General features: G+C 35.3%; 1 protein-coding gene and 1 non-coding gene across 3 annotated transcripts; both read right to left on the reverse strand.

Moving 5' to 3' along the window:
- Positions 1–1,455: 1,455 nt before the first annotated feature.
- On the reverse strand, positions 1,456–1,651 carry LOC142622969 (U2 spliceosomal RNA). Its single transcript, XR_012842004.1, has one exon. It is a non-coding gene; the product is annotated as a U2 spliceosomal RNA (small nuclear RNA).
- Positions 1,652–5,673: 4,022 nt separating this feature from the next.
- On the reverse strand, positions 5,674–13,319 carry LOC142643993 (increased DNA methylation 3). 2 transcript variants are annotated; one of them, XM_075818692.1, is made up of 3 exons: positions 13,048–13,319; positions 6,436–6,668; positions 5,674–6,138 (listed from the first exon to the last, which is right to left on the reverse strand). In XM_075818692.1, exons 2-3 carry the CDS (start codon positions 6,602–6,604, stop codon positions 5,867–5,869), a joined length of 441 nt encoding a protein of 146 aa, XP_075674807.1. In that variant the 5' UTR covers positions 6,605–6,668; positions 13,048–13,319; the 3' UTR covers positions 5,674–5,866. The 2 variants fall into 2 exon arrangements, with proteins under 2 accessions (XP_075674807.1, XP_075674810.1); XM_075818695.1 differs by having other exon boundaries at positions 5,674–6,135; positions 13,048–13,317.

The raw sequence follows: 13,319 nt of genomic DNA on the forward strand, positions 1-13,319 counted from the left end.
GGTTATCTTTTATTAAATACTTTGGTAAATTATATAATTCTCCTATAATTTGTGGTGGCTTAAATATAAACTCTAAATTTTAAATTAGGTACATTGCAGTAATACCCTCTTGAACATTAATATTGCTGCACACTTTCACTGGGATCCCCTTAACTTTTTTCTCACCAATTGATATATGAATTTTGATAATATACCAAATAAACCCTTGTCTTAGTAGTTTTGTCTAAAAGGAGCATGTTGGAGATGCTCTAATTACTAACAAAGATTACATGGCTCAAAAAACAAAAACAAACAAACAAATAGTTGTAGAATTTTTCTCAACATTCAAGCACAAATTTATACCCAAACTCCCACTGTCTCTAATAAACCAAGGATAAAAAGGGTCATCAATAGGTTGGGCAGATCATCCCATCCCTTTTTACTTGATCCATGGGCTTAGTGGGCCAAACCAATTGAGTCTCTAACCAATGAATAGCCAGACTGGGCTACAAGGGAAAATCCAAACCCATAGGCAATGTCTATTTTGTTTTTAGCAGGTTTAGTCAAATAGGTTGTCCTAGTGGTTAGGTTTGTAATCTTAAACTATTACTCTCATACCTCGGGTTCAACCCCCTCACCCCAATTATTTTGTTAAATTTTTTTTATTACGGGTTAGGCTAATATGCCCGCCCAGTGGATGATCATGGGCGGAAAAAAAAAAATCATGGCCAGCCCCATTAGGTTTCTGAGCTATGCACGACCCTCAACAATATTGGATTGGGCCATAAATTAGCCTGGTGGGCTAGCGGGTTGGCTTGTGGGAGATTTGGTGACCCTTATCTTAGCTGAAATACACAATCTAAACTACCATTAAACCCATTTCCAAATCCTTCTATTGGATCACTACGCCATCGTGAGCCCTGCTAGAACCATTTTTGTATGAAAATGGATAAATGATAAGGAATGCAATATCAAGTGTTGAATGGCCTTTCTTTTGGCCAACTGACTATTAATTACTTGTTTTACAGTCCATTATTTGCTTACAAATTTCAAATCGTTACTATGGAGGGTAATTTGTGGTTTCTAGTTTTCCATTAAACATATGCTAGCGTGTTAGTGTACACTAACACTTTGTCAAACCTCAACATCTTTTGATAATTTTCCCTCATATTTATTTTTTTTACACATTATTTAAGGTTTCTAAAATCAATTTAGGTTTGACTTCGCTTTTAGTCTTGTCCTGGCCCAACCATTATTAGTCTTGTCATACTATTATTGTACCCAGGTACCCAGCCATACATCATGTCATTCATAAATAACTAATAATGAATGATGTATTCGACACAAATATATATTATATATTTATATTTGGTAGTGATGAGGATTTTTGTTCTTATTTTCCATTGCCCAACTTTAGATTCCCCCTAAAATGTTCCATAAAACACCAAGAAAAGAACAAACTTTGAGTTAGACTTGGTGGGGTGCGCCAGGCCCATGCAGTAGTGCAACACATGGGCGACGCTTGAGGACCTCAATAGCAAGCTACTGTGGTGGGCCTTCCCCCTCAAGAAATAAATTTAATATCGTGTTACCCGGTGGGCCACATATCATATATTAAACTGATAAGAACAGATACTACACTTGATCTTAGCCAAAAGGCTGAGAAAGGTATGAGTTGTTTAGAGTCACAGTTCTTGTTTTATATCTCCACCTTTGCTCCCCGCTTCTCCCCTTCTTCGGTGTGGGACTACAAAAACTTTCACTGATATCCTGCTATACGAAATGTAACTTTTCATCAATATCGAGAGCAAAAGCCGTTGTCAACGTGATCAAGCTAACATCTGTGGCTTTCAACTACAAGAAAAGACTCAAATCGAGGTTTTTGAGCATCAAATATTTTTGCTTACCAAACCGGCCAAAAGATTTACCATCAGTCAATAATTCAATACATTTGACCACTTAAAACATATCAGTTAGAATATTAGGTTTTTTTGACCCTGCTATGCTTTATGGCTTTCAGATTGTTTCAACCAAAACAAAATCATATGTATATGAGTCAAAATATGAAAGAAAAGTAAAATGATTGTTACAACTAATTTCTAAGTTGTAAGAGGGGGAATTCACAATGTAAGAACCACACAAAAGATTAAATTAAAGACTAATAAGATTGTGCAAAGATCCTTATACTCTCTTTGGCCTGGCTAATGAAGATTCATTAGGATTTACACTTTAGGCTTTTTTCTCTTTCTAATATTTCTATTTAGAGCAACTGCATCAGTTGATGCAAAAAAATTTTCATTTTACACATCTAAAACCTACTTTTTCTATTTTACACTCTCATTTTTACAAAAAACCCACATCAATTTGTCTCTTATACACATTTATTCAAATAAAATATTTATTTCTTTAACACTATCATCTTTCTCACAGACCCAACACAACCACACAACCATCATCATCAACCACCATCATCAAGCAACCACCATCATCAACCCATCCAATCCAGCCATATGAAATCTCAAAACCCACTAATCAAACAAATAATAAAAAATGGATCAAAACCTAAAAGCCATAGATCCGAACAGCAAGAAGGTAGCGGAGCTCTGGCTAGAACTTGCCGGATTTGGAACCATCAAGGCCTTGGATCGCCAGATCATGGTCCGCCGAGTAAACTGGTCGTTTTCATGTGCGTGCTATGCCTCCGACGAGTTCAACAGCAAGTTGAGATGATCGAAGAGGCTGATCGGATTGTTGGATCGGAAAGGCTAATCGGCCTTGCAGTGCAGAGTTGAGATGAGAGAAAGAGAGAGCTGTGATGAAATGAGAAAAAGAGAGTTGAGATGAGAGTCAGAGGTAGGAGAGAGAAAAAATAAAATAAAATATCAAATACACAAGCTACAATAAGCATGCACATATGCACGGTTACTATAACAATTATGTATAAATACACAATTTTGCACCCACTGATGTGGGTTTTTCTTTTTGCCAAAATGTGTAAAATGAAAGGATTTTTGTATTTTAGAAGACTATGCATCCACTGATGTGGATGCTCTTATACTAGTTGAATTTTCTCTCTCCAATCATTTGTGTGATGGGGGAATGAGAAAAATGATACTTATCCCAGTAGAGGTATCCTCCCTTCTTTTGAGGATGTAAGTGGGTGGAGGACACTATTTTGATGGGTCATTTGGTGTAAAATGCAATCTGAATGATAAGTGCAATCTAAATGATAAGTACAATCATTTAATGCAAATGTGAAAGTTGTTGGGTTTTTAGGCATGACCTTCCCTAGTTCGTCAACTGTATTTCTTTGTTTTCAAGTACTTCTTAATTGTCCCTCAATTAGATAATATTCTGAATCACGGGCCGAGAATAAGATTCTCCTCAGCCATATGCCTAAAGAAAGAGGGATCCTTTAGTCGACCAGACCTTATTACCCCTAAAGGTCCCTTTGCTTTCCCCTCCCTCGGTGCTTGGATTGTTCCTTCTGCAACTCTCTTAGGCTAGACCTATTGCTTCCCTTTTCTTATTCTTATTCTTACAGCCTTTGGGCCCATGGGCCTCTTGTACTCAATTCATTCCCCACAATACGTATTTTTGTCATTTTTTTTTAATATGGAAGAATAATATTATGCAGGCCTTGTTACCCAATGTGACTGGCTAGGACTAAGGTCAGGCCCCCAATATACTTGTATGTAGTGGGTGATGAAATTCCTACAATGGGAAGACCTCCTGAGGCCAATCTAGCGTCCCAAACGAAAGAGTTTATGGTCCAGCTTGTATCCTCCTACCCATTTTTGTGTATCCCCCGAGGGGTCCCCTATTTGATGGTGAGTTACTCCTCTCAACTTATTCCTCACTATTTTCTTTCGTGTGTATCACCCTGAATTTTTCCAACCCCCTTTCTCACTCCTTCGGCCCCTATTTATAAACTTCCCTTAGTGGGATCATTATGATGATAGGGAAGCTTTTTAGGCGGGTGAGGCCCTTCTGGGATCTATACTTGACCATATGGGACCCACTTACTATCTTGAATGCACCCGCTACCAATTGGTTCTCGGCGCACAATTTCCCCCAAGGCACTACTATTGCCAAACATTCATGTCCCCGATATGTAGTAGATTTCTAGATCGGTGTGGCCTACTACCTATAATTGGGTCAGGGTTCTTGGTATATTGAAACGGATGGGCCGGGTTTCTATATCACGCTCGTACAATGGACTGGGCCTCCATATCATGCATGTACAAATTTCTTCGGAATAAGATTTTATGAATCTAATTTAATATATACATATATATATATAGACACACATACATGTAATGTGTTAAATTAAGCACTAACTTTGAAACAAGATGTTGACACTAATTTGTACCAAGATATTTCATCCTTAAATTAAATCAAAAATTTTCTCTAATATGATACGATATTTAAATTATAAATTTTAAGCATTCCACCATTATATTACCATAATAACTTAGTTCATTAACCCATGCACCCAATGCACTTGTTTGACACCAGTTTTTTTTTTTTAATAGTATTTTTCACTTATTTGCTTATGTACAGTTTTTTAAAATATCACTTTCCTTTAAATACAATCATACATTTTTCAACAAATAATTTTAAGGTTTCTCCTTGCTCACAAAAAATCATAAAATAGATGGTTTAGATTATTTGAGAATAATATATTATATAATGGCTTTAATTATTTTCCAAAAATAGCACAACTAAAAAAAATTTAAAACTATTTTTTGATGGGTAGCTACAAAATGACAAAGTTTTCATTGGAATCGATTTAGAGAAATGTTCTTCCAACATTTTATGTGACAACTCAATCTAAGCATACTCGATTTAGAGTATACTCTAAATGCTATGTGACATATTTAAAAAATTTAATGAATCAAGTGATATAATTCAATTTGGGTAGAAAAGTCTACAAATATGGGCTTGTGCTAAAGTTAAATACTATCAAAAAAAAAAATTCATGGGTTGAACATCTGTCCATTTTTGTGCAAAGCATCTTTTTTTTTTTAGAATTCAATTCTTACAACAATAAAAGAGGAGAGATTTAAATCCTAAAAATATTGGTTTAAAATATCAAAAAGTGTATGTTAAACCAAAAAACTCTTAATGTGCAAAATAACTTTCAAAGGCTCATATTTCACATATTTTATTTGTAAAACAGGTCAAATTAGTACCCATACAAAGCCTGGTATGCATGTTTCAAAATGATAATATATTAGTTTCATCTCAAAATTCCACTTAAAAAAAGTGTGGAATCTTTCTTAAAAACGAAAGATGATGAAAAGATAAATTCCACACTTTCTGAGTACATGATGAAAAGAAAACACATAGGTCAATTTCTACAAAAATCGCCTTCTTAGAGTAAATTTCATTTCTGGCATCTTCCTTAAAAACGAAACTACACTTATGTCAGCTTAGCACATATTTTACGTATAAAATACCACAGCTTAGTATCCATACAAATACTCCTATGTCTGCTTCAAAATTATACAACTACATTAGTTTCATCTCAAAATTCCACAATTTCTGATGAAAAGAAAAGAAAACATGGGCCAAATTCTACCCCCCGCCCCCCAAAAAAAAAAAAAAGCTTTCTTAGAGCAAATTCCATTTTTGCCATCTTTCTTAAAAACCAAACTTCAATTATGTTGGATTAGAGAATGCATTATTACCAAAATTTGCAATATTTGCAGCCAACATTTCTCAATAATCATCATAATGAATTTGAGGATTAAAGGACAATTAATCAATACAAAATTAGGTGTCTACATTTGCAATTCTTCAATATTTGATATTGTACACACACAAAAAACAATATTATATATCTTCCTCTGGCATTCTTAGAAAAAAGCTCTTTGTATAAAGCTCATTGAGGAGGTAACCCACCATCTGTTGGAGGTGTTCTGCGTTTCATAACTACCACTTCTAGGATGCCATCAGGCCGAAAAGTTGGAGAAGACAATCGGGGGTCTACAGGTCCAGGCAGATTAAAGGAAATAGAAAACGGTCCAGGTGGGCATAGTTGCTGGACTTTCATCTGGAATACAGCTGACGAGTCTTTTGGAACTCCTACACCTGTTATCACTCCTTCTATGTGAACCTTCCCGTCACGTTGGATCTCACATTTTACCTTACCTGCTAGAGTAAACATAATTCAGTTGGTCTCCTCTATCTTTTCACTATTTTAAAAGGAAACCCAAGTTCATGCCATGCAGCAGTTATAATAAACACCAGTGAGTTTTGATTTTGCTTCTGCTGAGGAACTTACAACCACCCTCACCACCCCACCCCACCCCACAAAAAAAAGAAAAAAGAAATTGATGAGGGATTAAATCTACGAGTGTCATTTGTGCACCTGGCTCACTTCCATTGCAACAAAAAAAAAAAACAAAGCACGAATGCCATGCATAAATAATGAAAATGGAGCAAACTTACATTGATCCTTTCGGACACCAGGAAGTGCAACTCGAAATAGGTAGGCACCATCACTAACACCAATGTCAACAAGACCAATAGGAGGTGCAGCACTACCTTCCTTTGCTGTTCCAGTTAAAACAACAGCTGGCTTCAGTTGTGAACGATCTGCAAAATCTTGCCCATCCATGCTGCCTGTTGTAGCTGCTCTGTTTTGAGCTCTTCTCAAGGCCCACCTTCAGACTATACAAAAGCTGCCAACGAAACTTATAGTGAATTATGTGCACAATCACGATGAAAAAAACAGGAAGAGATAAGCATGTGATATATGTTAAATGGCAAAACGTTGCTTCTGCTACCAATCCCAGGTTACTATGTGCTTAAGAAAAACAAGTCCAGAGGGAACTATGTGAATACATATTAATTTTGACAAATATATGTACAAGAAATTATTCGCCAATAAAAAATATGACATGAACAAAAAATTTATTCTTTTTTCTTCTGGGCTAAAAATAATTTATAAACAATATAAACAGAAAAACTGTCCGCCGCCTATATGGAGAATATCTTACCTCACCTCTGAAATGGCGAGGCCAAAATTTATAGGCTGAAAAAAAAAAGGAAAGAAGCCTGTTGAAAGTAGCAATAAGGATTTGCCCCCCCTGGTTTTTTTCATCCCTAAATAGCTCAAGCTGTATTTTCGTCCTTAAATTTTAAAAGTTCTATTTCTGTCCCTGAAAATGTTAGCCAAAGATTTTGTAAGTTGTTCTTTTGGTTGGATCATGGGTAACAGAGCTGCCCATGTGTTGGGCAGATGGGCTTTTTTGTATTCTTTCTTGCCCCCCCCCCCCCCCCCCCACCCCCTTTCTCCTCTCCCTAAGTTGTTGGTGGTTTTGGAGGAAGAAGAAACCTCTGTTGTGGGCTTGTTTTGTTTTGTATCACTGCCCTTTCAATAAACATAATATAAAAATGTTCCACATTCTACCCTTCCGTTTACTCTTGTTTAAGTTTCAGGGATAAAAATAAAACCTAGATGATATTCTATGGATAAAAATACAACCTAAACTATATCTTTTTCGTCCCTGAAATATTGTTTAGGTTTTATTTTCATCCCTAAAGTATATATATCGTTACATGTTGACAAAAAAAAATAGTAAAATGAGTAACATCTTAAATTTTCAATGACGAAAATAGAAAATTCTAAAATTTCCAGGCAAATATGGAACATGTAAGGATAAAAAGAATATTGTTTTCCTTTTTATAAGGATGAGTTATTCTAGTAAACACTTGCAAAGTCCAAAAGATGTGCCCATAATAAACGCTAACAAATAGAGAGAACAGGTTACAGGGCTGTTTATGATGTAGCAAATAGTTTGGAGACCATTGTCTTGAGTGTTCTGCAAGGTAAGGACTGGCACTGGAAGCCTGCAAGATTAGAAGTTCTGGTATCCATCCAAAGCAAGCTTCCTATAGTTGAAATTGATGAAAAAGATAAGCCCATTTGGATCCCTTCCAAGTCAGGTGATTATTCTAGTACAGACACTGGATATGCTATCAGATTCCAACTTCCTGAGGAAAAATGGTGGAAGATCATTTGGAAATACTGCACTTCCTAGACAGCATGTTTGATGATGCATTGACTACAAAAGATAGATTACTCCAATGGGGGTACAATGGTTATACAGCAAGTGCTTATCGAAGAAGTCTGGAAAGCAGGAATCATCTGTATTTTAAATGTGCATTCGCAAAAAGATTATGGAAGGAGGCTATGAGATGCGTCTGATTAGCAGGCTTGAAACTGGATGGGAGAAATTTGTTAAATGATTTTTGAAGATCTTGAAAGGAAAAAGCCTAAAATCTGTTCTTTACAAGCTTGCTTGAGGAGCTACTCTGTACCCTGTTCGGTATCAAAGAAATGCAAGGACTCTGGGGGTCAAGTAAAATCACAATTGATCTTAGGTTAGGTTGCGTTTGGAAACTTGAATTTGGATTTGGATTAAAATTTTAAATCAAAAGATTTGGAATGCATTGATTTCAAACCCATTGATTTTAGATGACATTTCAACTCCAAGGATTTTAAAGGTTTAAAATCCTTGGTGGATTTCGTCAAATCCAACTCCTTGATCTTTCAAAACTATCCAAACAAAGTATTTGAATTTTAATCATTCAAATCCATATCCACACGCCCAAATTCTGCTATCAAGTTGGAAGTCAAAGCTCAAGTAAAAACAAGAGAGAACTTCAGCAATTTAGTCAAGAATTGAGCCTTATGTTGTTAGCGGGATAGTCCTTTGTCAATCCTTAGCAAAAAAGCCTCCGGAAAAAAAGTAATTTAGTTTTTTCTTTAGTTGCTCACATTGAGAGGATTTTTTCTTTTGTTCTAAGTGGTGCAGGTCTGTCTGATGTCTTTTCAGTGCTTGTGTTAGTAGCCAATTAAGCTGCATGACTTGCATGTAATTGTGTTCTTTTTTTTTTTTTTTCAATCCAACTGTTACAACAAGTGTTTGTTTGTGTGTGTGTGTGTGTGTGGGGGGGGGGGTTTGTTGAATTCAAGCCCTTGTCTCCTTATAAAGGAAACCAAGTAATGCCACTAAGCTATAAGACTCTTGGCACTTATACTTATGTTATTCGTTAATGAAAAGTGGAAAAGTACTAGCTCATTAAAAAAAACAAACAAATAGAGAGTACAGCTTTGCAATTCATCTCATAAGTAACTAGAAGAAGATACCATGTAAAGAAATAACTAGCCTTAGACAAATCACAAGATGCTAAAACATTTGAACCCATCGTGTATGGGTGCCAAAGACAGCTCAACCATAGACTTTCCAAATATATGAAATATTAGAATATCAAGGAAGAAAATCTAGTTTTAGAAACTCTGCATGCCTGCATCTTGTTAAATAGCTAATAAAGAAAGCACCTAAACATTTCAGATATAAAATTCGCCAGCAGTAAGGTCCAGTGTTGTAAAAGCTCAAAATTCAAGACCTCAACCGCTTTTCCGAAACTTTTTGAAGAAGCCAAAAGTCACACCTACGTGTGTTTTTCTATTTTTTTGCTGAAAAATATGTGGACCATTAAAATAACTGCTCGATCTTGAAGGATATGACATGGACATTGATGTAATATACATAAACTATTCTTGGTGTTATATTACACAAACAATTTACTGTTTACATATCAAGGGACATGAACAAGGATAATTTACTATTCTTATGCTTTTTGGTCTTTCCCTTTTGAATATACTTTGATCAAATCAAATCAAATACTTTATTTGATCGTATCTATCACGGTCATATATTATTATAAAACAAAAGAGGATTATATAGAAATGTTATGTTTATATTTTCTCTGACTAGATTATTATACTATCGTCCATTAACAACTGTTATTACTATATTGAGTTTATAAACTTTATTATTATATGTTATGTATCTTCTTTTTTTTTTAAATATATATATAATTGATATTGATAATTTAATGAAAAATACTAGTTCAGAAACCATGGACATAAAGAAGTAGTAAAATCTCAAATAAAGGCCCCAGTACTTTCCGCATCCTCAAATATATGCCAATTACATCCACATCAAATAACCCACATCAAGCATAATGGAGTTAAGTTCCAAATCTTTGATGAACACTTACTAGCTAGTTTCTCCATCCAAACACCAAATCAATGACCTCATTCAGTAACACCCATTGAATCCCAAATGATCAAACAACAAAATTCCACAACTCAAACATGGCAGTGCAATGTAATAACAGATGAACCACCATCTCTTTTTTTTTTTTTTTGGATAAGTCAGATGATCCACCATCTCTTCACTACACCAACAACAAATGATCCCTATCTTCAGTATTAACAACCCATCAACAGTCATGCTAAGACTGAATCTGACTACCAATGCCTACATCAAAATATATGTACTGTATAAATTTATCCCACCCCACTCTAGTGCTCTTCCAAAAACCACATCCATGAGTTCCTCAAACAGGTTTTGAACTCCAACCAAACTACTCAACCACAAGCATCCATAAACTTGTTTCCTCCACCCCCAGGGCACCAAAGCCACTTCTCCAACAAAGCTTGGTTAAAAGTTGCAAGCTTCCTAATAATCAACCTTCCCTGAGCAACAAGAGTACACACTGTATCCCATCCTACCAAATGATGTTTTAATTCCTCTGCCACATCTCCCAACAAGAAGTTCCTCTATAATCTCGCAATCCTTTTTGCCACCCTAGTTGGAATAATAAGTAAGGATAAATAATAAGTACGTAAAGTCAGCAAAGTGCTATTCCAAAAGCATCATCCTCCTCCCCCCTTTCAACAAGTAAGTCTCTTCCAACCAACTAACCAATGCACCATCCTCTCTATAATAGGGTTCCATATCAATGTCAATTTGAAAGATGTCCCTATAATAGGGGTCCATCTTCTCTATGTATCTTTTTATTAGAGTTTTATATATATATATAAATTAGAGGTTACTCTATATTAATAAGATGTGCCGATGCACTTGGTGCTAGCATCCAAGAGGCCTGTACACTCAAGTGTGCTTGACGCTTTTACCAACACTGGTGAGGTCAAGAGGATTCCAGCTATCAGATACATAAACCACTGTGATATATCACCAAAAGTGAGGTCAAGAATATTCTTGCTATTAGGCTTGATTGATAAGCTATAGACGTCCCACAAATACAAATATCCCAAGTTAATTGTGTTATAGTTCTCTCTCTCTCCCTAAATTGGGCCAAAGAGAGCAGCATTGAAAGGAGAGGGGTACAGAATGAGTCCCAATGACCAAATCTCACATCATTCAGGCAGTGCCGAACTCTAGCAAAATCATGTTTTGGTACTTAAATTACATAAATTTCATGTCATTTTTCTTTCCCTGAATTGGGCCAAAGAGAGCAGCACCGAGAGGAGAGGGGTACAGAATGAGTCCCAATGACCAAATCTCACATCATTCAGGCAGTGCTGAACTCTAGCAAAGTCACGTTTTGGTACTTAAATTACATAAATTTTATGTCATTTTTCTACTGACATGTGGCTGCTATAGAGCAAAAGGTACATCCATAATTGCTTCCTTATTTACCAAAGAAGATAAAAAGAAATCAAGCCAATTTCCTCATTGATTGCATGACAGGGAGGTTTGGTTCGGCATTAAATGTACAGAGAGTAACAATCATTTTTATATCATTACTAACATGATCACTTCTTATAACTCTAAAAAAAAGGCCCAAGAAATCCTAAATTAAGTTCTTCTCTAGTTACATATGTAATGTTAAGATCTTCTCTGATTACCTCTAAAAGTTGAAAGACAAAATTGACATCTCAATAGTTAAGCTACCGAACTGACAGAATTAATAATTAAGATACCAAATTTTTTTGCTTAAATCAATAAGTTACACATGTACACATTTCTTTCTTAAAAGGGAGGGGGAGTAATTTTGAGGTAGAATTCATTATAGCTTTGGTAAAAGCATCGAGTGCACTTAAGCGTGAAAGCCTTTTAAAGCCTAGGTGCAAAGCGCGAAGCACAAGCACGTGCTTGATTGAAGTGCACATTCTCAAAAAATAATTCTATAACCACTAAAATTGTCACTGACTTCTTCACATAATTTCTTTCACCCTTTGTTTTGTGGTGGGCCCAATGTGAGAGTGTGTGAGAGAGCAAGTAAAATTTTATGTGAAAATTTCGGTGTCAGTAGCACAGCATATAAGGGAAAAAAAAAAGTTAGTAATATTTTTTTTTTCCTATTAGCTAAAATGAATATTGCAATTGCACAAAGTTTGTAAGTTCAAATTTTAACTAAATTGTTTCGATTTCTTAAAATTTTTTAAATAGTAAATTTGAAAACAATTATTATTGGAAAATATGGTAATAATCTAGTCATAGAAACTTTTTTTTTTAAAGTCGACGTAAAAGTTTAAACATATCATTTTGACATAATTATACAGTGTTTTATAAAAATTCATAACCGAGTATATGCTTCAATTAAAATATATCCAAAAGGCAGATGTACAAAAGTACAGAGAATATTAAATTATCCTAATTCAATGTTATGTAAGCAAAAAATTATTTGTGTGATACAATTTAAGAATAGTGTTTGTATTATGAATCAATGTCAAAAATATCAACACCAATTCCTTCAAGATCGGGCAGTTAACGGTTTTAACAACACTGACACATTAGCCCTTACAATTATTAAGGTTGCATTTGGATACTTGAATTTGGATTTGATTTTTAAAGTGATGGATTTGAAATGTCTTAATTCTAAATCCAAATATTTAAGTACGTCATATGGATTTCTAAAATTCTACGGATTAGGAAGTTATTTCAAATTCAAGGACCTTAACGGATTTGTCAAAAACAAATCCTTGACCGTTTGCAAACTATCCAAACAAGGTATTTAGATTTTAATCACCCAAATTCAAATCCAAATACATGCACCTAAATCTTACCATCCAAACTTACCCCCCAAATATATTAGAGTTAGCTTGCTTTAACCGAAACCCTAAGTTTAATTTAAAAAATCAAAAACCAAAATATAAAGCAGGACATGATATATAAGTAAATAGTAAGATCGAAGAACCAGATATGAAGGATTGTAATAAACGGGAAAATAAATTACCGGAAAATTTGCCGGGAGGGAAACGACGGCGTTTCGGAGCAGTGCCTCTCTTTCTTTCACACTGCGAGGGGAGTGTGTTTGGTTCTTTATAGAGGAGAGAAAAAATGCAGGGGGTTAGTGAAGAACAGCCATTAGCAAATCGGAGAGTGCCACGTCAACGTTCGTCTCTTCTCTGCCATTTGGGCGGGAAGAGAGTGAGCGAGTGAGTCCAAATATGTGAGTTTCTCGAGGACTCCCTTTTATGGCAATGACTGATTAGGATTTTGATTTTC

Source organism: Castanea sativa, chromosome 1, assembly GCF_040712315.1.
Source record: "Castanea sativa cultivar Marrone di Chiusa Pesio chromosome 1, ASM4071231v1".
Lineage (NCBI taxonomy): Eukaryota > Viridiplantae > Streptophyta > Magnoliopsida > Fagales > Fagaceae > Castanea > Castanea sativa.

Coding starts and splice junctions, on each gene's coding strand:
- LOC142643993 (XM_075818692.1), bottom strand. CDS start 6,604: ATGGATGGGCAAGATTTTGCAGATCGTTCACAACTGAAGCCAGCTGTT. Junction 6,139..6,435: donor TGGTGTCCGAAAGGATCAAT/GTAAGTTTGCTC, acceptor TGTTTACTCTAG/CAGGTAAGGTAAAATGTGAG.